Source organism: Danaus plexippus, chromosome 14, assembly GCF_018135715.1.
Source record: "Danaus plexippus chromosome 14, MEX_DaPlex, whole genome shotgun sequence".
Classification (NCBI taxonomy): domain Eukaryota; kingdom Metazoa; phylum Arthropoda; class Insecta; order Lepidoptera; family Nymphalidae; genus Danaus; species Danaus plexippus.
Window position 1 is genome coordinate 893,250 of NC_083546.1, and position 21,086 is coordinate 914,335.

At 32.1% G+C, this 21,086-nt stretch overlaps 3 protein-coding genes across 7 annotated transcripts in view; 1 reads left to right on the forward strand and 2 right to left on the reverse strand.

Annotated features, from left to right (window-relative positions):
- Positions 1-886: 886 nt before the first annotated feature.
- Positions 887-3,920, reverse strand: LOC116769615 (PWWP domain-containing protein 2A-like). The gene is made up of 3 exons (XM_032660753.2): positions 3,754-3,920; positions 2,369-3,674; positions 887-2,154 (listed from the first exon to the last, which is right to left on the reverse strand). Exons 1-3 carry the CDS (start codon positions 3,903-3,905, stop codon positions 2,002-2,004), a joined length of 1,611 nt encoding a protein of 536 aa, XP_032516644.2. The 5' UTR covers positions 3,906-3,920; the 3' UTR covers positions 887-2,001.
- LOC116769621 (sideroflexin-2) lies at positions 3,524-9,810 on the forward strand. 2 transcript variants are annotated; one of them, XM_061522520.1, is made up of 9 exons: positions 3,524-3,666; positions 5,329-5,486; positions 5,801-5,971; positions 7,782-7,983; positions 8,293-8,371; positions 8,448-8,535; positions 9,093-9,218; positions 9,427-9,474; positions 9,612-9,810. In XM_061522520.1, the coding sequence occupies exons 1-9, from the start codon at positions 3,640-3,642 to the stop codon at positions 9,721-9,723; spliced, it is 1,011 nt and encodes a 336-aa protein (XP_061378504.1). In that variant the 5' UTR covers positions 3,524-3,639; the 3' UTR covers positions 9,724-9,810. The 2 variants fall into 2 exon arrangements, with proteins under 2 accessions (XP_061378504.1, XP_032516649.1); XM_032660758.2 differs by lacking the exon at positions 3,524-3,666 and adding an exon at positions 4,266-4,427.
- Positions 9,811-13,419: 3,609 nt separating this feature from the next.
- Positions 13,420-21,086, reverse strand: part of LOC116769400 (uncharacterized) — a 42,807-nt gene continuing 35,140 nt past the window's right edge. For all 4 annotated transcript variants that reach the window (XM_032660471.2, XM_032660472.2, XM_061522623.1 and 1 more), the window contains exons 2-6: positions 16,571-19,028; positions 15,797-16,413; positions 15,099-15,405; positions 14,628-14,943; positions 13,420-14,334 (exon numbers count right to left, since the gene is read on the reverse strand). In XM_032660471.2, the coding sequence (XP_032516362.2) occupies positions 13,929-14,334; positions 14,628-14,943; positions 15,099-15,405; positions 15,797-16,413; positions 16,571-19,028 (4,104 nt within the window). In that variant the 3' untranslated portion in view covers positions 13,420-13,928. The remainder of the gene's footprint in view (positions 14,335-14,627; positions 14,944-15,098; positions 15,406-15,796; positions 16,414-16,570; positions 19,029-21,086) is intronic.

Below are 21,086 nucleotides of genomic sequence, written 5' to 3' on the forward strand. Positions count from 1 at the left end.
ATAATGGTTTTTCTAAGCGATTTTAACCAATATAGCATTAATCCTTATCGAATTAAATACCTTGTTGATTTAATACAGATCTACATGGCCCTTTACAGCATATGATTTAAATTTGGTACCCGCGCAAAATCGGAGCGGGCCGCTATGTTTTTATATACAACTTTCAGTGTTTCTGTAGTGTATTTAGTATCAGTATCGCAGCCGTGCGAAGCCGGGGCGGGTCGCTAGTGAAATTGTATAATGTGTAAAAAAATCATAGGTACGAACAATTCCAGGCTATTACCGGCTCAATACAAGTTTTAAATACGTTAAAAAATTTATATGTCTCTATCTATAATTAATTTTAGAATATGAATATTTATAGATATTGATCTCTTTAGCATATACTTTTTTATAGTAATCTAAAGTAGTCTAGACAAGTTGATTTTTTGATTTTTATTATTTATGAAAAATTATTCGTCTGTCTACTGTATAAGAGACCACAATTTGTTCAACCACCTTTCTTAAGACTGAAAACTTAAATATTCAATGTCATCATAAATTTAAAAGATAAATAAAAGATTTATTTTGATAAATTGTTAGAGGTGTGTTTTAATATATCTGTTACCATACTCTACTCTCCTTTACTAACACAATACGGGGACTATATAGAGATCTCGTGTTTATCTGAGGATAATCCCGAAATCCTTTTTTTATCACGAGATTAGAAAATTCGTCCGGGTGCGAAACCTCTATTTGTACTATAAACAACGCCCTATAATTAAGGTTTTGAGGTATAAGGTAGGTCTTAAGGTGTAGCGATAGTCCGTTTTAAGATGTGGACACAATCTGTCAGGGCTACCGACACTTAATGAGTGTTTTAAATGAAATAAATCAAACAACGCAATGCCTATACACGTCTATTAAAAATACAATTCCTGTACTGATTACACAGCAGAATGTTAGAGCTTACATATAACCGCATCTAATAAAATATATATTTATTAAATTATGTCAAAGACAAAGATCATTAACCTTTGGCATAATAGATTGAGAACTAAGCTCAGAATGTTATAATACTTGAGAAATTCAACCATAGCTTCATTTTTACTTTTTTTTTTTTTTAATTACTATTTTAAAACATTTTTCACTAGTTAATGAAGTATAACAATATAACGTTCGGGATATATCTCGCAAATTGGCAGTTTATTTATGAATCACATTTAGTCACAGTAAAATATCTCTATGGGACCGTATATTGTCTAAATAACATGTTTGTTATATAAATAGTATTAATGTAAGTACAATGAGTTTCATAATCGATGCATATAATAAATAATAATGATGCACAACAAAGGTAATATAACAACAAATTATAATATTAAATCAATGTTTCTTAGAAATAAATAACAATCAACTAATTTGGTGACGAATAAAAGAGAAAAAAATACCATAAACTAATTTACAAAAAAAAAAAAATAATCAATTAATGGGAATGGCAACAATTAACCCTAATATATTAACATTGAAAATTTTATAAAGGCTAACGTTTTTATGATTCATCTTATAAAGCTATGCTATGTTTATTTAATAAAATTGTATGGGATTGCAAGTTTTTTTTTTTAATAATTTTTCTTTATATTGCACATTAATTAATTTATAAGGTTCAGTACAACAATTGAATACCGTGACCTACTAGGACTGTCGAATTAATTGACTCAAAAATTATATAGCCAAAACAAAAACCTCTTCAGCTTTATATGAAACTGACAGATACTTAATTTTTTAGGCCTTAATTATTTTCAACTCTTTATTTTATCTTTACATCTTTGATAATTGAGATTAACATAAACATGCTTATCTCTTACCTTTTAATGTTTATCTTTTATTAACTAATACACATTTGCTTATGCTAACACTAGGGTAATGTGTCTAAACGAATCCTTACAACTAATGGTCGAATAGTTTGTGCAAACTTTAATATCACATTATTTTTAATTCGGCTGTTTATTTTAATCACAATTACGAGAACACGTCTATTGTATGTGGGGCGGGGTCGGACATATGGGTTGGACTTGCTAGCGGATCATTCAGAGATTCAATTCTTCTCGCTTCTATTGTAGCTTGTTTGACGGCCTCTTTGTATGGACCTCTTTTCTTTTTGTTGAATCGTATCTGTATAATTAGTAAAATAATATATGTTTCGTTAATATTGTCATGTAAGGAAGGCTAAAAAATATATTAATAATATATAAGTTAAGAGATATTTAAATGTTTGGTAACAATTTTTGCAGTCCACTCTAACAAATTGCTGTTTGATTTATCAAAAAAACTGTTTTTTCGAATATAAAGTTAAATATAGTGTTTTGTGGTAATTAAATTATCTTACCTTGTAATCCTGCAGGAAAGGGCTCAAACTTTCGCAGGGCATAAACGATGATGTGGTAGAAGCAAACCACGATACATGGGCCCTAGAAGAAGGAGTCACACTCATAACTTTACCCGGCCACCAAGGAAAACCAACAATTTTACCCCACACTATGTCACCCACGGATACCCTAAGCAATTTACCCCCAACACTCTCTATACTGGCTGGGAAATCCGGCACAGTTTCACTTTCACAGTCTTCGGATAGCTCGTTTTCTTCAGTCCTATGTTCATATGAATTGCTACTAAGCCTACGTAGGTTGATGGATAACTTCTGTTTCAAACATTCCTCCTGAGCATTGCTGAAACAATCCAAGGAATCGGCATCACTTTTACTTGTGTTTTCGTCTCGTTTCTTTTGTATTTTATGTTTCTTTTTATGTTTGACTTTGTGTTTATGCTTCTTCTCCAAGGAATCCAGTGATGGTGGACTATTACAAACACTGTTTCGTGGGGACAGAGCCCCTATATGCTTTGGAGATTTTTCTATCCACAGATTAACAGTTTTCTCTAAAGTGTTGCCCTTTTTGGCTTGTTTCCTTGCCTTTTTCAAAGCTTTCTTAACTGCTTTAGAATCTGGTTTCGCCATATCACAGGATACACCAGAGTCTTCGTTGAAATCACCAGCCAGTGGTGGTATTTTAACTACAGTGCCTTCACCCTCACCGAAACTTATTTTGAGTGTCCTGGCATTAGAAAATAAATTACTAAATGCATTTTCGCCATCCTTCACGTCTTCTTTATCACTATTGTCCGAAACACTAACAAACGCAAGCTCCCTCGTTGGTCCATCATCATTGTGAGATCTCTTTAAGCTTCTACCTTTGTCACTAGATTTGGACGTATTTTTCGCTTTAGTAGCAGTCGTAATATCATTAGGCTGTAATTTAGATAGTTTAGGCATCAACATGCCACCCATGAGGTACTTCTTCTCTAACTTCGATGACTCAGAACTATCCCTCTGTGAATCGTCATCCAAGTCATGTTTTCGCTTCTTGGACACGTCGACGTTTTCACTATTCTCGTTACAAATACCTTGGCAATTAGAACACAACACCTTCCTAGGGCGTAATCTCACTGTCATCTTTTGTCGCGCCTGGGATTTGGATTTTGAACCCTGCTTTTTTGACTTTTGGACGTCTTCATATTCAGGATCTTGATAAGTAAACCTTTGACTAACGGAATGTAACTTTTCATCTTTACTGTCTGCCTGTTCAACTTGCTTGGTAAACGATGGATGGAGACTATATACTCCGAAAGGTAAATTTCTATAAATAAAATTGTTAAATATTGAATATATAACAAATAATCAATAGTATTTTTTATATTTATTTATATAATACATACCCTTTATTAGAATCTAGTAGTACACCTTGAAACTTTTTGTTTACGTCTGTATAGGATACTACAATTAAATCTTCTAATGCTTCTTCAACATTTACTAAAATCTTAGAATTCTTTTGAATGGTCATATCGGCTGTTGTAAGGACAGCCGCCATATTCTTTACAGACTCAAGTACCATAGGCAGACAATTTGATTAAAAAAATATATATTTCTAATAGGTTTTTGTAACAATTTTTCTACATTTTAATAAAAACAAAGGAAACAAACATTATAATGAAAGGGTCTGTCAACATATAAAATACAATATTTTAACGATCGTGTTCCTAAATTAAGGATAGGATTATACTTTTTCAAATATAAATAAAGTACTATGGTATAGTAATCAAATCAGATCTTTATTTAATCATTGGAAAACCATATTTAATAGCAAAAATAGTGTTATTTATTAATGTATAGGTTTCTCAGAGTTATTTCAAAAGTATGATATCCAGTGTACATTTTGACAAAGTCTTATGTCAGTATTCGAATAAATTCCGCTACGGCGTGTCGCTGACAGTTGTATGACGAGCAACTCCTATCAGCAGTAAATATCCATTATCACAGTAGTAAGATAATTTTTGCATATAAAAACTACTATTGTCAGTTAAAATCAAATTGAACATCAACAAAACAAATCGTAAGTATCCTCATGATATTCCTGTTTTATTAAAAAATATTTGTATTTAAAATTTCTTTATGCTTCTTACATAATCTATTACGTATAATTATTACGCTTTTTGTTTTATTTAACAAGTTTGTCTTATTGTCAAGGTCTCAGAAGCTTATATTCGTCAAAGCATTATCCTTGCACAGGTTTTTAACACACAGTAAATGTCACATCAATACATGATAAATGCTTTAGAGGATAAAAGATTTCTAGTAAATAATATTTCTAGAGGTAATTCTTACATCTAATGTATCATAGATGGCTTTAATTTTTAATATCATAATTTAATCTCTGAAATATTTTATGTTTAATTTTATATATTTAATTATTATTTCGTATAGGATTATTGTATTCTATATATTTAAGGAATAACACTATTTGCTATTTCCTCTTAACTTGTCTCTGTCAAATATAAGTAATTATTTATTGTGGATATATTTTATTTCGTACTTATGTTACATAATTGATTTAAAAAAACCTCTTAATATCCCACTATCTCTGTATTGTAGCCATTACACTGTATATGTAGCAAAACTTACTGAATATGGAAATCCCATGTTTTATCACTTTTTTTTTTCACCTGATAACAATTTTCGTTAACAAAATGCCATTTATGTATTAATTTATTCAACATTAATTTACTTATATTTGAATCTACACATTTTATATTTAAATAGTAATTACTTTTCGAATGGGAGATATTTTTGTACATTGTTAAATGTATGTGTTTTTATGATAGCAATGTTGTTCTTTTAGATTTAATTTGTGTACATAACAATTTGACTGTATTTGACTATAGACTTTATTTCTTAGTGATAAAACTCATATTCCAGTGTTATGGCTTTCATAAATAGTGTATTTTTTGTTGCAGATCATGACAGAGAAAAGAATTGATATAACAGAACCCCTGTGGGATCAGAGCACCTTTGTCGGAAGATTCCGACACTTTGCTTTCATATCAAACCCATTATTGTCTATGGCATCGGAAAAAGAACTTTATGAAGCCAAGGAATTATATTTTAAATATAAGTGTGTACTAAAATAAAACAAAAAAATATATACTAATTATATTTACATGTGATTATTATATATGTCATTTAACAATGATTTATGGTCTAAATAGCATATATATGTGAAAAATATAATAAATTTTGTTTATGGTTTCAACAAAATTTTTAATCATATGTAAAAAATCTTTTAAGTATGATTCGTTATTTCTCACCTGAATATACATATTAAAAATAAACTAATTACAAGTGCCAAATGATATTATTGAAAATTATTTTGTGACTTATGTATATATTTATGGTTTTTTTGTTAGTAAATTCTTGTAATTCGCACAGGGAAGGTAAGGAACCTCCGAATACTCAGTTGACTCAAGTTGTGAGAGCGAAGCAGCTATATGAATCGGCTTTCCACCCTGACAGCGGTGAATTACAGAATGTGTTCGGCAGGATGTCGTTTCAAATGCCCGGAGGTTGTTTAATAACTGGGGCTATGCTGCAATGGTATAGGTGAGTCGTTACAACACAGAACTTCTATTTTAAATTATGTAATGATTACTGGTCAAGTATGGTATGAAGAATGAAGATATTTAATTGTTAAGTCAATTTTTGTTTTGACATCAGTTAATAATATGATAATTGATTCACTTCCTCTGTTTTTATTGGAAATTATTGTAGACTAAGCACTCCTGTGACGTTTTTTAAAATAAATGATAAAGAAGAAGACAAAGATAGAAAAGGTTTTATAGAAATTATTATGGTATTAGTATGATATTGAGAATTAATATAATCTATTATGTACATACACAAATTTTAATTTCACTCAATATATTAAAGCAGATTATACATATTATATATAGAATAATTAAGATAAAATTACAAATATTGCGGGAAAGTTATACAAATATTAACTTTAGTTGTTACTAGCGTTCCACTTATAGTAACCCCTCTTCAGTCATCAGTAATCCGACATGCGATAGATGAACAAAAAAATGACTACGAAATAAAAGTTTCACGATCTTTGATTTGAATGAAATGAAATATATATATATATATATATATGTATATATATATTAAACTATTCTGTATCTGTTTCCGTCTGTTGTTAATTGGCTTCTATTAAGAGTGTCAGTTTGTCTTGTTGTGTATGTATTGTGTTACAGACATTGTTATTATTTGTACGAGGCAACACTCGATTGTGCTTTTGTGTTCGTCACACTGACGGTGTCAAATAAACAATTTTGACTTGAACTAACTACTTAAAATTCTGAACGATATATTTTGAGGAAGGTCGACGATGATTTTAAAATGACCTTGAGTTTATTCCGCTTGTGTACTAAATTATCTATTTTCTGTCTCACATGATCCCAGGCGAAGTTATTAGTGAGGGCTTCCAAGTTGTAATGTCGTAGCCAAAAAGCATGTCGATAAATTATCGTCGTATATATCAATGATATAATTATATTGCCGCATCACTATTTAATGAAATTGACGATCTAGCTCAGAGTTTTATAGCGGAGTATTTAATTCAAGTCACTAAATCAGGTCGGCTCATCGAAAACTTACAAGTTGATTTGGTAACAGACAATAAAATTTTTGCATATCTAGAAATTGTTAAAGTAAGATAAATTTAATCTTATTTTTGTGTAAAACTTTTGTGTTTTTTTTTTTCAATTCGTATCGAATTCAATAATAAGTAATTTTTACGTTAAAACATATTATTTTTATCGTCTCAACTCTAGACAATTTATATCAATAAAATTTCAAATATATTCAATAAAATTTTATACGTTATTTATATACATATCTTACAAAAATACATATAAGATTTGATAGAACGTGCAAGCGAAACCGGATGCAAAAACTATATACATTAATCAATTCAAATATCTTTACATATATTATCGGATACATACAACAGAAATGTTACTTAACTTTATAATAAAATTTCGTGGTGGCCTAGACGTTAAAGGCTGGTCTTTCGTGCATGAGGGCCTGGGTTCGAATCCTGGCAAGTACCGATGTGATTTTTACGAGTCATGTGTATTCTTTAAGAATATCTAAACACCACTAGCAGACGGTGAAGGAAAACATAATGTTGAAACCTGGACTTTTCAAAAAATTTCAAACTATAAGTTCAAAATCGTCAATCCGCCTTCAACATGCTTGGTGATTAATGCTCTAACCTTCTCCATGTGAGAAGAGGCTTAATTCAGCGGACACCGATAGGCTGATGATGATACTTATATTAATAAAATGTTATTTTAAGTCCAATGCATATAGAGTAAGACGAATTTAAACATATTATACATGTAACCAGAACAGCAACCGCGGTAGTGTTCTGGCAGTGGGTGAACCAGTCGTTCAACGCTCTGGTCAACTACACGAACAGAAACGCCAACTCTCCTCTATCAACGACACAGATGGGTGTAGCTTACATCTCAGCGACATCGGCCGCTATGGCCACGGCACTAACATTCAAATACGGCATACAGAAACGTGCCAAGAATCCAATACTCGCTGTAAGATATATGCAGTCAACTACCCATATTTTTATTATAAGTCAGCTATCTGGTCACAGTTTTATTATTAATGAAATTTCAAGCTATTGAAATATTAAATATGCTTTAATTATTTGTCGACTTATAATTACTCTTTAATTTAAAGTCATTCATATTAGCCACAGTTTAATTACAAGTGAACAATCTAGCCACAATTTAATTATTAATCTACGATCTAGCCACAAATTCATAAAACACTCAAATTTAAATATTTTATCTAGTATAAATCCAACGAGTAGCGTTTATAGTGTTATATATAATGTTTTTTAGAGATTCGTGCCATTCGCTGCGGTCGCAGCAGCCAACTGGGTCAATATACCCTTAATGAGACAAAATGAAATAGTTTTAGGTAATCCTGTATATGTATTCTACAGTATTTGACCATAAATAATAGTCCGCTATATTAATGAATTGTCACGTTATAGGGTTGGATGTGACCGATGAAAACGGTAAAATAATTGGAAAATCCCAAATAGCCCCCGTCAAGGGAATATCACAAGTTGTAACTTCAAGGTATGTGGAAAATTAATGATTACGGCTGTAATTAAAATATTTATATCAATCAAGGCGTTCATGTATATTAAGTGATAATATATCTTTATTTGTTTCAATTACATATTTGAATAACAAGATGAGAATATTATATTGATTGAAAGAAGATTTCATGTAATGTGTTTTTACGTTCCACTTCAGTACTGTTATAATAGCTGAGTTGTTAAAGAGACTATAACGAAATATTTCGGTTCTAGTCTCAAATCCTTCTCGTTTATATGATATTTTCATTCAGTTTTCAATTTTAATTCGATTTATTTAAATGAAACTAATATTTTTTGGATAAATTACGCGGATTTTTACTATTAAAAAAAAACTACATAATCCCGACGTTTCGGTTACTTTTCAGCAACCGTGATCACGGACAGACGAGACGTGATCACGGTTGCTGTAAAGGAACCGAAATATCGTGATCATATATATATAATATAATACAAAACGTCGCAGTATCAGATAAGGTTGAATTCATTTAAATCTGTACACGGAAATCTTAGGCACCATTACTAATTATTTATTAGGATAATAATGTGCGCGCCCGGCATGCTGTTACTGCCTGTTATAATGGAGAAAATAGAACCCAAAGCCTGGATGCAGAGAATTAAGTGGGCTCACATCGGCATACAAACAGGAATCGTTGGAATGTTGTAAGTATTATTATCGTTAAAATAACATATAACTCAATGAATAGAAAAATTACTGACTATATGTCTATATCTTGTACGGGAATAACAATAAGCGACTGAGCGAATCATGGAAAATCACTTAATAATATCTTTTTATTTAGATTTTGGTTCGAAATAAAAAATTATCGATGTTAAAACGTAATATAAATTCTAAACATTTTTATTTCAGCTTAACTTTCATGGTGCCAACCGCTTGTGCAATATTCCCACAGAAATGGTAAGCTTACAAAAAATATTCGACTTAATCTAGCCACAGTTTCACCATCATTAGCCACAGTTTCACTATCGTTAGCCACAATCTAGCCGTAAATGAATTATAATTATAAATTGATTAAAATTTATTTTCATTTCCAGTAAACTCTCAATTGATACAATAAAGCGCTTTGAAAAGGACAGATATGAAGAAATTTTGAAGAACACAGACGGCAAGCCGCCAGAATACGTTTATTTCAACAAAGGCCTTTAGATTTAGGAATTAAATAAATACATGATAAGTCGAACCGATGATAGCTGTTAGGTCATACATATACATATATTCACTTTCGCTTTTTTTTATATAAAATCCATAGAAATCTAATTTTCCTAAGCTTAATTTTTTATATATAATTATTTTTTCTTATATTATTGATTATTTTAATTTCTGTAGTCATCAATTATATTGTTTCTCATTAATAATTTTCCTCATTAATCTCTTTTGTTGTCATCGTGTCAGTATTTTTCAGCATTTTGTATAAATGCCACCAATACTATGAATTAGGTTTAAGAGTGTTTTTTTGTATGATGTTTATTGCAGATTTTTTGTGAGCATTTTTTTTTGTAACATTCCGATTTCAATTATGTTTTTCTTACATTTTTCTGTCAAATTAATGATCTTTATATACATATATTAAGTAAATAGTTTATATATATACATATACATGTTAAAAAAATCATTAAATATTTATTTTCTTTTAAGGTTATTATATCAAAATGCTTTTGTTATAAAATTAAATTGCTTTAAATTTTTTACTTTTTTTTTTAATGGATTGCTGTGATTTTTTTGTATACTCTGTATAATAATAATTTGTTTGTGATCTGTATTAGAGATGTGATATAAAAGTCGCTGCGCCAACTTTGTTATGAGACAATGCGTTTGAAATTATTTAATTATATATTTATTTTATTTATCGCTTAAAAAGACAATAAATTGTAGTTTTTTGTATGTTTTGTTCTTATTTAATTATTGATCGATCCTGTTTTTGATGCTAGCTCTTTCTCGTGACTTCGGTGTTTGTCTCAGAGAGAAATGTATACAGCGTGTTCAAAATGTATGCATGTTTACTGGAACATCACTTAAGTTACTCCTTAAACGAGAGAAGAAAGGTCTCATTAGAAAAAAATAATTTCAGTGCAACGTTAGTGACATAAGAAGAAGTTTTAAAATGTGATGTGAAAAATTTTTATTAAAATTTTTCACACTATCATTAAATGTCTTATACTGAAAAAAACATCTGTCATTGCGTTTTTTGTTTATTCTCTTAGTAAAATCCTACAATAAAAGTCTATATTGTGCGTGCGATCGAGTTTAGACATGAAAAAAATGTACACAGAAATTTCTGGTTGTAAGTTGCCTAAAGATTATTGAAATCTATTGCGATATTACGCTGGTTTTGTTATTTTGGCAACGGAAAAAAAAATTAATTGCCGTTTTCACTTAGAGTGAGTTTAATCTAATATAGATATTATTAGCTATGAATGACAAACTAAACAAAGTCCAGGGATTTCGACGTTTTAGGAATTTCGTCGATAACTTCAGCAACCTTCCACGTTGACTGTTGGCGGCAAACAAACGACACTGACAAGTGACAGTACATTGCGCGTCACGTGACGTCATACACAACACATCCGTCATGCGTTTATTAAACAGTAACTTAACAAGGGATAATCACAGTTTATGTCCTATTCTGTTATTTAAATTACACTAAAAGTTTAATTTAAATCAGTTCAATAGTTTTTGCGTGAAAAAGTAGCGTAAAATATTTATCCACACAAACTTTTGTGTTTATAATATTTTTGCATTGTTGTGATAGTAAAACAATAATGCCATAATCTAGTTCAGGGTAAGCCGAGGTATAAAACTAGTTTTATACATCAATATATATCAGTTTGTTTAATGAACACTTTATGAATGTGATTATAATTATAAAAGGATTCTCATAATAATTGTATCTCAAACATCAACAAAGTATATGATATGAAGTTATTTAACTCTATCTTTAAGTTAATACAGTTTTTTGATGAGTTTGTTTGTCTGTATTAACGATGAAATATATATTATACTTATTTAAAACACCTGCATATAAATGGAAATAAAAAATATTTTTTTCGTAATAAGTATAGAGTAGAATAAAAATAAAAACCTGCATATAGATAAAAATTAAAAAAAAAATAATTTTGCAATGAATAATGAGTGTAGAGTGAAATAAAAAAAAAAGTTATTAGCTATTTACTTCTCTTCCAATCATGACAACTTTTTTTTTTCTATACTAAAAAATAATGATAATATTATAAAAAAGAAATTAACCAACCATCATTTATCTCTTTTATGAATGAAACGGGTGCAGATATTGTGGTGTTGGTACGTATAATGTATCTCCAAGAAAAAAAGATATACGCAAGCAATATATTTAATGAATGAATAAATTCTGGAGCCGATATATTTATTCGGTAGCTCAACAGCAGCAAACATTACCGTAGTCGTAAGTAAGTAAGTAAGTAAGTAGTAGAAAGTAGAGTAGAGTAAGAAAAGAAGAGATTGCACGGGAATAGTTTTTGTTTTGAAAGGAAGGAAGTTTTATAGACGTTTAAGAGAGTGTAAGAAATATACTTGATTACTTTCATCACGTGAGCCATCCGAGACAATTAACAATACATTAATAAACCTATTTTGTTCTTATATAGAAATGGATTTGTAACACCGTTGTTTACGGAACAGGGCAAAATATTGAAATTAATTTGATTATAAAATTGCCTACTTTCAAATATTATTGCTTATGATTTAATGGCATTAACTAGCAGACCGTTAACATTAACACATTCATGTATAGAAATAGCTTCGATTGCAGTCGTTACTTCGCATGGACGGGCATACTTGTAGAGCTGAAAATTATCTGCATAGAGATGGTGGGGAGAAAAACATAAAAAAATAGTATCCTTTATTCTTCTGGCAATAAAACACAGCCTTGTTTAAACCACGTGGATGTGTCCATCCAATCAGAGAGCTCGCTCACAATCAGAGAAAATATGTGATTATTGTGGTAGATGTGGGCAGAAAGTTTTTTGTGAATAATGTTTTCAAGAACTTTAGAAATTATAGAGAGAATAGAGATAGGTCTATAGCTGGATGGTGATGGTGGGTTACCCGGTTCAGGAAACTGGATAATGTAAGCAAACGTCCAGGCTGTAAGAAATGCTTCTTAGGTGAGTCATTACAGGCAAGACATTGTTAAAGAATGGTACAGAAGCTCAATAATGATCAAGAAATCCTACAGTTCTGGAAGAAATGGATAAAAGAGATTTCCCAATATCTGCTTTCGTATATCGGAAAATTAAAACTCAGTTAGGTATGGACGTGTTTGTTACTTTCTTGAAGGTATTCGTCTTACGGAATGAGAGCGCGATCAGCGGAGGATAGAGGAGTGTTTATTCCATGAATTTAATTTAACATTTAGAAAGGTACTATACGAATAGTTACCGACACCTACTGATTTTAAGAAAGTGGACATTTGTGACCTTGACCTTGACCTTGAAGTTTTGCAAATAAAGGAAAAAAATAAAGCGACGGGTTCCGTTCCTTTCTGTCCATTACGGAGTACACGCAGCTTTTTGGAAATTAGGCAACGTGGCTATCAATACACTGATCCTTTCTGAATTTTTTATTGCTTTATCCCTTTTCGGCATCACAGTTTTGATTGTTGGACTAATACAAACCGCGGTATAGTGCCCAACTCATATATTTCTTATCGAATTATGGTCCAAAAGTACATTTTGGTGTAATTTTTTTTTCATCTATACTAATGGAATTAAAAACTTTCGATACAAATTTTTATTCATATTCCAAATAAATATACAATTAAAGGAGTTTTTATGAATACTCAAGTAATTTAAAAAAGAAAAGGCCATATTTCATAAGTAATTTGTTTATTCATATACAATGAATGGTATTCTTATAAACAGACTCGTTTGAACTGTAGATTAGAGCTTAATAACTAATTATATATAATATAAATTACAGTGTTAATGTACATTTGTTAGTGTATTATACACGAGGCACCCGCTGGCAGTGTAAATATACACACTTTAACAGTCACACAGGAAACGATCAGCTCAGCGGCAAGAAAATTTTGATTGTAAATAATAATAATAAAAAAATAATAATAGTTTCCAAACATTTTAGTTGAATATTACGTAGTTCGTTTTATTATTAGCGGTGCCTATATAATATCAAAATATTAATATATTAAAATTATTATTTAACTAATGCGCTTGTGATTTTGCATTAGTCAGAATGTACGTATGGTTTACGTGAATAACACAGATTAAAAATGTTAAAAATATTCGAGGGTATAATACAGATAAAAAAATCATAAAATGTCTTCGTCTTTATCTATAATATAGCGTTATATGTCACACTCAATATACGTTCGCCTTTTCTAATAGCACTGAAGCATCACACATGGCCTTGGCCGTAGATCTTACTAAGAAAGTTAGGTGCAGCTGTTCGAAAACATTTAACTGGACCCTCGTTCGTACGAGGCCGTGAAGGACCGTAGCTCGCTCTAAGTCCAACCATCTTTGTAATGATAATTCTCTCTCATCGACGGGGACCCCTTGCACCACGTCCAGTGGGCCCCATAACATGAATTCTAGCACGGATTTCGCCTGGTTCAAGGTCACGGCGCGTTCCTCCTGCAATATTTCCTTCAGCAATGGCGTCAGTTTCTCTCTCGGTAACAATATCTCTGTAGCTCTAATCGCGCATTTGCAAAGCGATGTCAGATCCTCTTCGGTAGATTTGCTGTTCATGTCGTCAGTTAAACTGAAAAATGTATAGATTTAAATGAAAAATATACAATAAATCTGGGTTGAGTGAATACATTATTGTTTTGAAATTTTTGTTGGCTAGACGAATATACCGCAGATGTGTCTTAGTTTTTCTTCGACGTTTATTTACGAAAAGTGTTATTTATATTTGAATTTAAGTAATAACGATGACGCCATTTCTGTTATTTTCAAGTTTAGGGAATTATGATTGATAAAATGTTTTATTATTGTATTGACTTACATTTTTTCATATCTTAAAAGAATATAATCGTTAATTTGAAATCTCACCCTTGTAATATACATAATCTTCCATAACAATTGGTTTTAGGCGCCGACAACGAACTCAACCTATCCTCAGTGGTCGTGGTTCCAATCTGAACCTCCTTCATTATGACAAAGGACGTCAAAGATTCTGGTATTTCCTCGATTCCTCTGGCTTGGAGACATTTTAAGCCGTTTATGATTTGCAGCATCAAGAATATCGCTTCGTGAGTTTGATCTGATTGTATCTGATTGTCCTGTGCACTTTCTTCGGTTGCTAGCAGTTGGTCTTCGTAGGACTGTATGGTGTTTATATTAGCAGGACCTAATACTACGATTGTTGCTGAAAATTATAGTTCAATTTAAATTCTTGTCTCTACTCAATAGAACACTAGAATTTATTGATATGGATGTTTATAAAGTTATTATTTCTATGCAAAAAAAATCTAGACTTAACGAAACGTAGATTGGTTATTGGAGTATCAAAGATAGGCTAACCTTGCACTAAATCTTCACCATTTTCCCCAAACTGTTGAAGAGGTACTAAATCACTAAATTCAGTGATCGCGTTCAGGCTCAACTGGGGATGTACGGACTGACAGATTATCTGCGAGGCCATTTGTTCCTTGGACAGCATCAGAGTCACGTTGACTGGCCCCTGATTGGAGTTCCACAACGCCGGATAGAAGAATCGCTTGCCGGCTTTACTGAAACTTTTGTTCTGTATGGAGAAGTCTTTAAAGCGAAGGTTTGTTGACGTCTTCAAACCACGCAGAGAAGGCTGCATAGTAACGCTCTGTTGGACCTGTAATATACATGAAGATAAATTTCAGTTAGAATTCTATCCTAAAACGGTATTTGATTTCGCCATTATTCCACAATTACGAAGTTAATAATGTTACTAACATTGGACTCTGTCTAAACATTATGTCATTAAAGTGGCTAAATTCTTTAGCGAAATAAAAAACTGTGAAGTTAATAACAAACATTTAAATTTATATATAAATTAATTTATAAACATAAAAGTCAAGCAATATATAACTCAAGACGGAGAATATTCAGAGTATAGTCTGTTTTAAAACATGAACTAAAGTTTCGTGTAACTGGACTTCTATGGAGTAAGTTACTAGTTTATATTAACGTGTAAATTACGCAAGATTATGAAAATGGAAGTGATTAGAGTATTAATACATTACCTGTTCTAAAACCTGGGCTAACGCTTCGTGGTTAGCGATGACGACCGCCCCGTAATTATCTTCAAGATTTTTGTGAACCACACTTCTTCCTTTTCTGACACGCAGTTTGTTCGTTGTGTTTTTAGGTGTCATGTCGTTTTGGTAATCGTCATTTGAAGGGCTGTCCATATTGTCGTTCGAGCTATAGAAGCTGTAGGGAGAATATATTTCCGATTCAGTTTCGCTGCCACAGTAAGGTAGAGATGTTCTAAAACCGTTGGAATACTTTGTGAATTCGACGTTCGATTCAGTCTTTCTCTCAGATCTATCGGCTTCGTGTTTGATGTTGGAATCGCATTCTGGCGAGCTGGATCTAGCGTGGTGGACGTACTCGTAATCGCTGTCACTATTTTTGGCTGACTCGCAAGTTTCTTCGTCGTATTTGGCGTTGTTGTAAACATCATCGTAATTATGTATAACTGTATCATTCGTCGCCTGCACTAGTTCCTGGTGTTCATCATCATCTTTCTCATCATCGATTTCGTTTCTCCTCTTTATGAGCTCCAAATGTGATTCACGTTCTCTCATACTAGCTGTACGTTCTGGTTTCCGCGGTGCAAGCGCTGATCTTATCTCACCTGAAAGCAAAATAATTGTTTTAATCGCCTTAAAATATATAATATATAATTTTGTATAACCTTCCATGGAATATGCGCCATATGTAATGTTTCACTGAATAGTAAAAGAAATTTCATCGACTGTCATTTTAAATATATAAAAAAAATATGTATTTACCTAAATTAGCGTAAATGTTGTCATCTTGTTTTGGGACAGGCGTCCAAATTTGTTGTTTTTGTTTCTTTTGTAAAGCGATGGATTTCGGTGGCGGTGGCCTCGCTGGTTTTGGGAAATTCGAAGAAGTTTTATAATCTTCACTTGATGTTCTTGGAGGCGGAGGAGGTTTGTTGACGACTCTCTGTTGCGTGTCATCTGTCGAACTGCTTCCACTGTATATAGACACATCATCGTGGCTCAAACGACGCAGATCAGATACATCGCAATTCGTTTTCACGACTTCCACGTTTGATCCGTTAATGTCCAACGGATGTATGATGACGAGTCGTGGTTTCGGTTTGGGCGTCAAATCGTATATTTCCTCCGGTTTGCTCGCGACTTTAGCGACAGCTGCCACATTCAACTCTTTTTTGTCTAAATCTTTCGAAGAGCCAATACGAAGTAATTTTTTGATTGAAAATTTTAGTTTCCCTTTCCGCTTTTCGTCTAATAGGAGGTTGTCGTGTGATAGTGATATGTTTCTTCTCGGAGCGGGTTCGGGAAAATGTTCTGATGTTTTGGCTTCGTCATCTGTGGTCTTTACCCTTGGCAAAGAAGACATAACAGCTCTTTCACGTTTCTCCATTTCTCTTACAACTGGCGAGTCAGATTTCATAAAGCCGTTTGGATTTCTTTGATAAATGTTGCTGGAGTATTCTTCAGTTGGCGATAATGGAGGAGTTGGTGCTTTACGCTTGCATAAACTACTTAAAGACGTGTCGCTATCTTGTTTGGTAAGAACAGGTTTCGCGTAATAAACCGAATCCGACTTATTGTCAGCAATTTCGCTATTATCGTGATCGTTTGTAAACCTACTCATAGAATTTTCTTCGTCCTCCCTTTTTATAGCCTGAACGTGCATAATAACCTGTTGTTGTGTTGTAACGCTCTTTTTAGATTGTTTCATAAGAGGTTTGACAGGTAACTTAGGTTTTTCTGGTGGGACCGGTTTTCCTTGCATTATGTCAGTTATCATGCCGTGCAAGAATGATGGTCTAGGGTCCATAGTTGGCACTGGACTGCTAGGTAATGCAGGTGCTTCACTCATATCATCTGGATCTGCTCTACCGTCAGGTTCTCCTGCTAATTCCCGACTTGCTTCTGCCGAGAATATAGTTTCTGGCTCCTTCGGAATTATAGGAGGCATGTCCATAATAGGAGTTTGGAATGTGGAGTAACCATTGCTAGATTTTCCCTCAACTTTCCTCGTTTGTCCAATAGGAGACATTTTGATATTTTTGTCCTCATTAAACACTTTAATTTTTACTGTTTCCTCGATTTTATTAAATTCAGAAAAATGACCACTGTCATCATTATCGGAATCAGTCCGCCCACTGAAACTTTCGTCGTCTGAGTTAAGAGAGTTATTAGCTGTAGAGTTTAACGTATCAACAGCAGAATCGACGCTGCTATTTTCAATATTTATTTTACAAAACTTAAATTCTGATCGACTCAGGTTAACTTTAGGTCTCTCTTGAGTTTTTATCAAAGGAGATTTACGTACAATCGTGTTCTTTTTCGTTTCCGTCATCTCTTTTTTGTCAAACTCATCCTGCATACTTTGTTTCACTTTACTTTCTACTATAGAAGGTTTATTACAATCAGTCTGAGCGAAATTAAAATCACCTCCCCCTATTCTGTTTTGTTGTAACGTCTCTGATATTTCTTCGAGTAACGATTTTTCAGTACATAATATGCCATCTGATTGTTTTGACCCCTCTGATGTTATTATAGTTTCTGATTCTTTGATATATGTTGAAAGGATTATGTTAGTTTTGTATCCATTAGCCGTTTCATTGGTTTGCTCAGCTAAATTTATTAGGGCAGGTTTTCTCGTGTGTGTTTTTACAGCTGGACTTTTGTTATCTGAACCGAAAGGTGTCACGGACACCATTAACGTTTTCTTTTTACCATCGGAATCTGTCTGAACTTTTCCCAATAGTAGAGAAGTATAGGACTTTGCAATTGAATCGCCCAATAAATTAGCTTTGACTGTGTTAAAATCTGTGTTAGATTTCGTTATTCGATGTAGTTCTCTCTCTTCTTCTGTGTCTGGGAATGTGTCATCCTCGCCATTATCTTCTGAAACTTCAAATTCTTCGTCGTCCGACCAGTCGTCTCCACCGTAACCTATAACACTACATACTTCTTCGGGAAAACGAACGTTTCTCTTTCCCTTTTTCTTTGGATGTATTTTAAGGATGCTCTGAGGATTCTTCTTGAAGAACGCACCTCTATTTTGGAAGGGTGTCGCTAAATATTTACTACCTTCTGTAGATTTTTCCTGTTTGGCGTGTTCCTCGCGTGATTTGAAACAATTCGAACAGAAATCTTTTTTCCACGCATTTTGTACGAAATTGTGACAAACCGGTGACATCTTGCTCTTGGTGTAGCGTCTGTTGATTACATAACCGGCATTCTGGAATGGAAATGTTTTAAAATTAGAAAATTGATGTGTTCTCCAGTAAACAGAAAATAAGAAGTAATTCGGTTCACAACCAACAAGACGTCGTAATTAACAAAACGGATAGTGACTGTTACATAAACTGTTATAACGTGATCGGCTTCGTGTTTTGATTGGAGAATAAACTTCTACGGAATGTACAAAACCGTTATCAAACAAGAGAAGATTTTATTACAATGCAACAGCGACGTAATAATACATCACGTATGTAGAAACTTATTCAACAAGAAACGATTACATCACCCGACATGCAAATAATTCGTGATTTTAATCTGTAGCATTAAATTGCAGTAACATAACGGCCAGTGTTAAGCCAATAGTCCGTAGTAAAAAGACATGCAGTCAGGCGTAATTGAAGTACCCTAAAAACTGGTAATTAATCACATTATATATAATGACTCTAATCAATTTTAAAAGAGGAAGAGCCCTATTCATGTTATGATTATATTTTACATTCGATTTTAAGTATTATTCGACAATTTTTTGGTTTTTTGTTAAACAGGTCCTATAAGATTCTAATATGCAATGATTGTTAGAAGGAAGATATTTTACGTCATGAAATAAACTAATAAATATTGATAGTTTTTTTATTGTTATAAGGGCATTTTTTGGCGAGCGTATATCTTGATATGGTGATTGTATTTACTTGAGGATGAAAACGTATATAAGTTTTAAGCGAATGCTTGATTTTCGTGCTGGTTTATTTACATATAAATTCTGCAAGTCTTTTGTAACGGTTTACGCGATGAATGCGAGGAACCTTCTAGTCAAAATGATTCACTCACGTACCAGATAACGACTCTGGCGCATCCAAATACATATTTTTGTTTAAATTTTACTTGATAGTAGTCAGTTAGGATTTATAGTGTACTGTAAAATGTGATTTGCTTATTGCATCTGTGGCTAAACGACTCCGTTCTGTTCTCACGACACTGTGATAGTTTTGCGGTATTTGGGTTGGTCGAGCATTTCGAAACCAATATTATTTAGCATAATTCATAGACTTTTTATGCGATTGTAAAAAAAGAATGTTTATTCAATCGTTTCAACCTTAAATATTTGACCTTATATTGAGTTATATATTTTTTTGTTCCTTTTTTGTAGACAATTTTTCTTGTCAAAACCGTGTTTATTAAATAACTATTGTCAATTCTAACAGATTAAGATTCTAGGAAGTATTTTTTTATATATATTAATTTATACCATAATCATATATATATATATTATTATATTATGTTGGTTGGGTGTTTGTGCAATGCATCTTTCGATATTTCAAGGTCAGTGCCTAACAGTTATGCAACGCCATCTATGTAGAGCCATATGAAGCTATTTAATATCTTTTAACCGTGGGAATGTATGCACTGAACATTTTACCGAGATTTTATCTAAAGATTTTGCATTTTAATTGCAGTTGTAATTTACAAGGGAAAATATGAAAATTGCAGACATTTATTACAGGGTTTTGTTATTAGTTAAAATTGTTATCTGTCTGCTGTTATAAGAAGTGAAAAACTTTCAAATAAAACATGACTAAGGTTCACATTTGACGTTTGTTTGTCTGAAGTGAAATTGACACATCTGTCATTGTAAAGATGTGAGTGTGGGTTTTGAATGAAAAGTAAGAATATTAAGTACATTATATAATATCAAAAAAAATTAATTACTTATTCGCAGCTGTGAGAGTTTTTTTTTTAAATAATACAAGTTTTGAAAATTTAATTTAAACTACTTCAAATAATTGTAACGTTTAGAAACTCATCTTACAACTAAACAGTTGTTATTAAACACGTTTTTCTATTTTAATTCAGTATTAGATATCTGACTTGATATTTTATCCATTGTTAGTAAATTCTTCGAAAATTCGGCTATCTAGTACTTTTTTGATTATTGTTACTTTAATTGAAATTTAATAATAATGAAGAACGGATGAAAAATTTAAAAGGTCTGAAAGAAATGTTTGAATTTTCATTTGTAATTATTCCTTGAGTCTGTTGTGAAATTTTCGAAAGTCTG

Excerpts from the sequence above, each read along its gene's own strand:
- LOC116769615 (XM_032660753.2), bottom strand. The coding sequence starts at position 3,905 with ATGGCGGCTGTCCTTACAACAGCCGATATGACCATTCAAAAGAATTCT. Across the intron at positions 3,675-3,753 it reads CTACTAGATTCTAATAAAGG|AAATTTACCTTTCGGAGTAT; the intron begins GTATGTATTATA and ends TTTTATTTATAG. Across the intron at positions 2,155-2,368 it reads CTTTCCTGCAGGATTACAAG|ATACGATTCAACAAAAAGAA; the intron begins GTAAGATAATTT and ends CTAATTATACAG.
- LOC116769621 (XM_061522520.1), top strand. The coding sequence starts at position 3,640 with ATGGATGGAGACTATATACTCCGAAAG. Across the intron at positions 3,667-5,328 it reads GAGACTATATACTCCGAAAG|ATCATGACAGAGAAAAGAAT; the intron begins GTAAATTTCTAT and ends TTTTTGTTGCAG. Across the intron at positions 7,984-8,292 it reads CCAAGAATCCAATACTCGCT|AGATTCGTGCCATTCGCTGC; the intron begins GTAAGATATATG and ends AATGTTTTTTAG.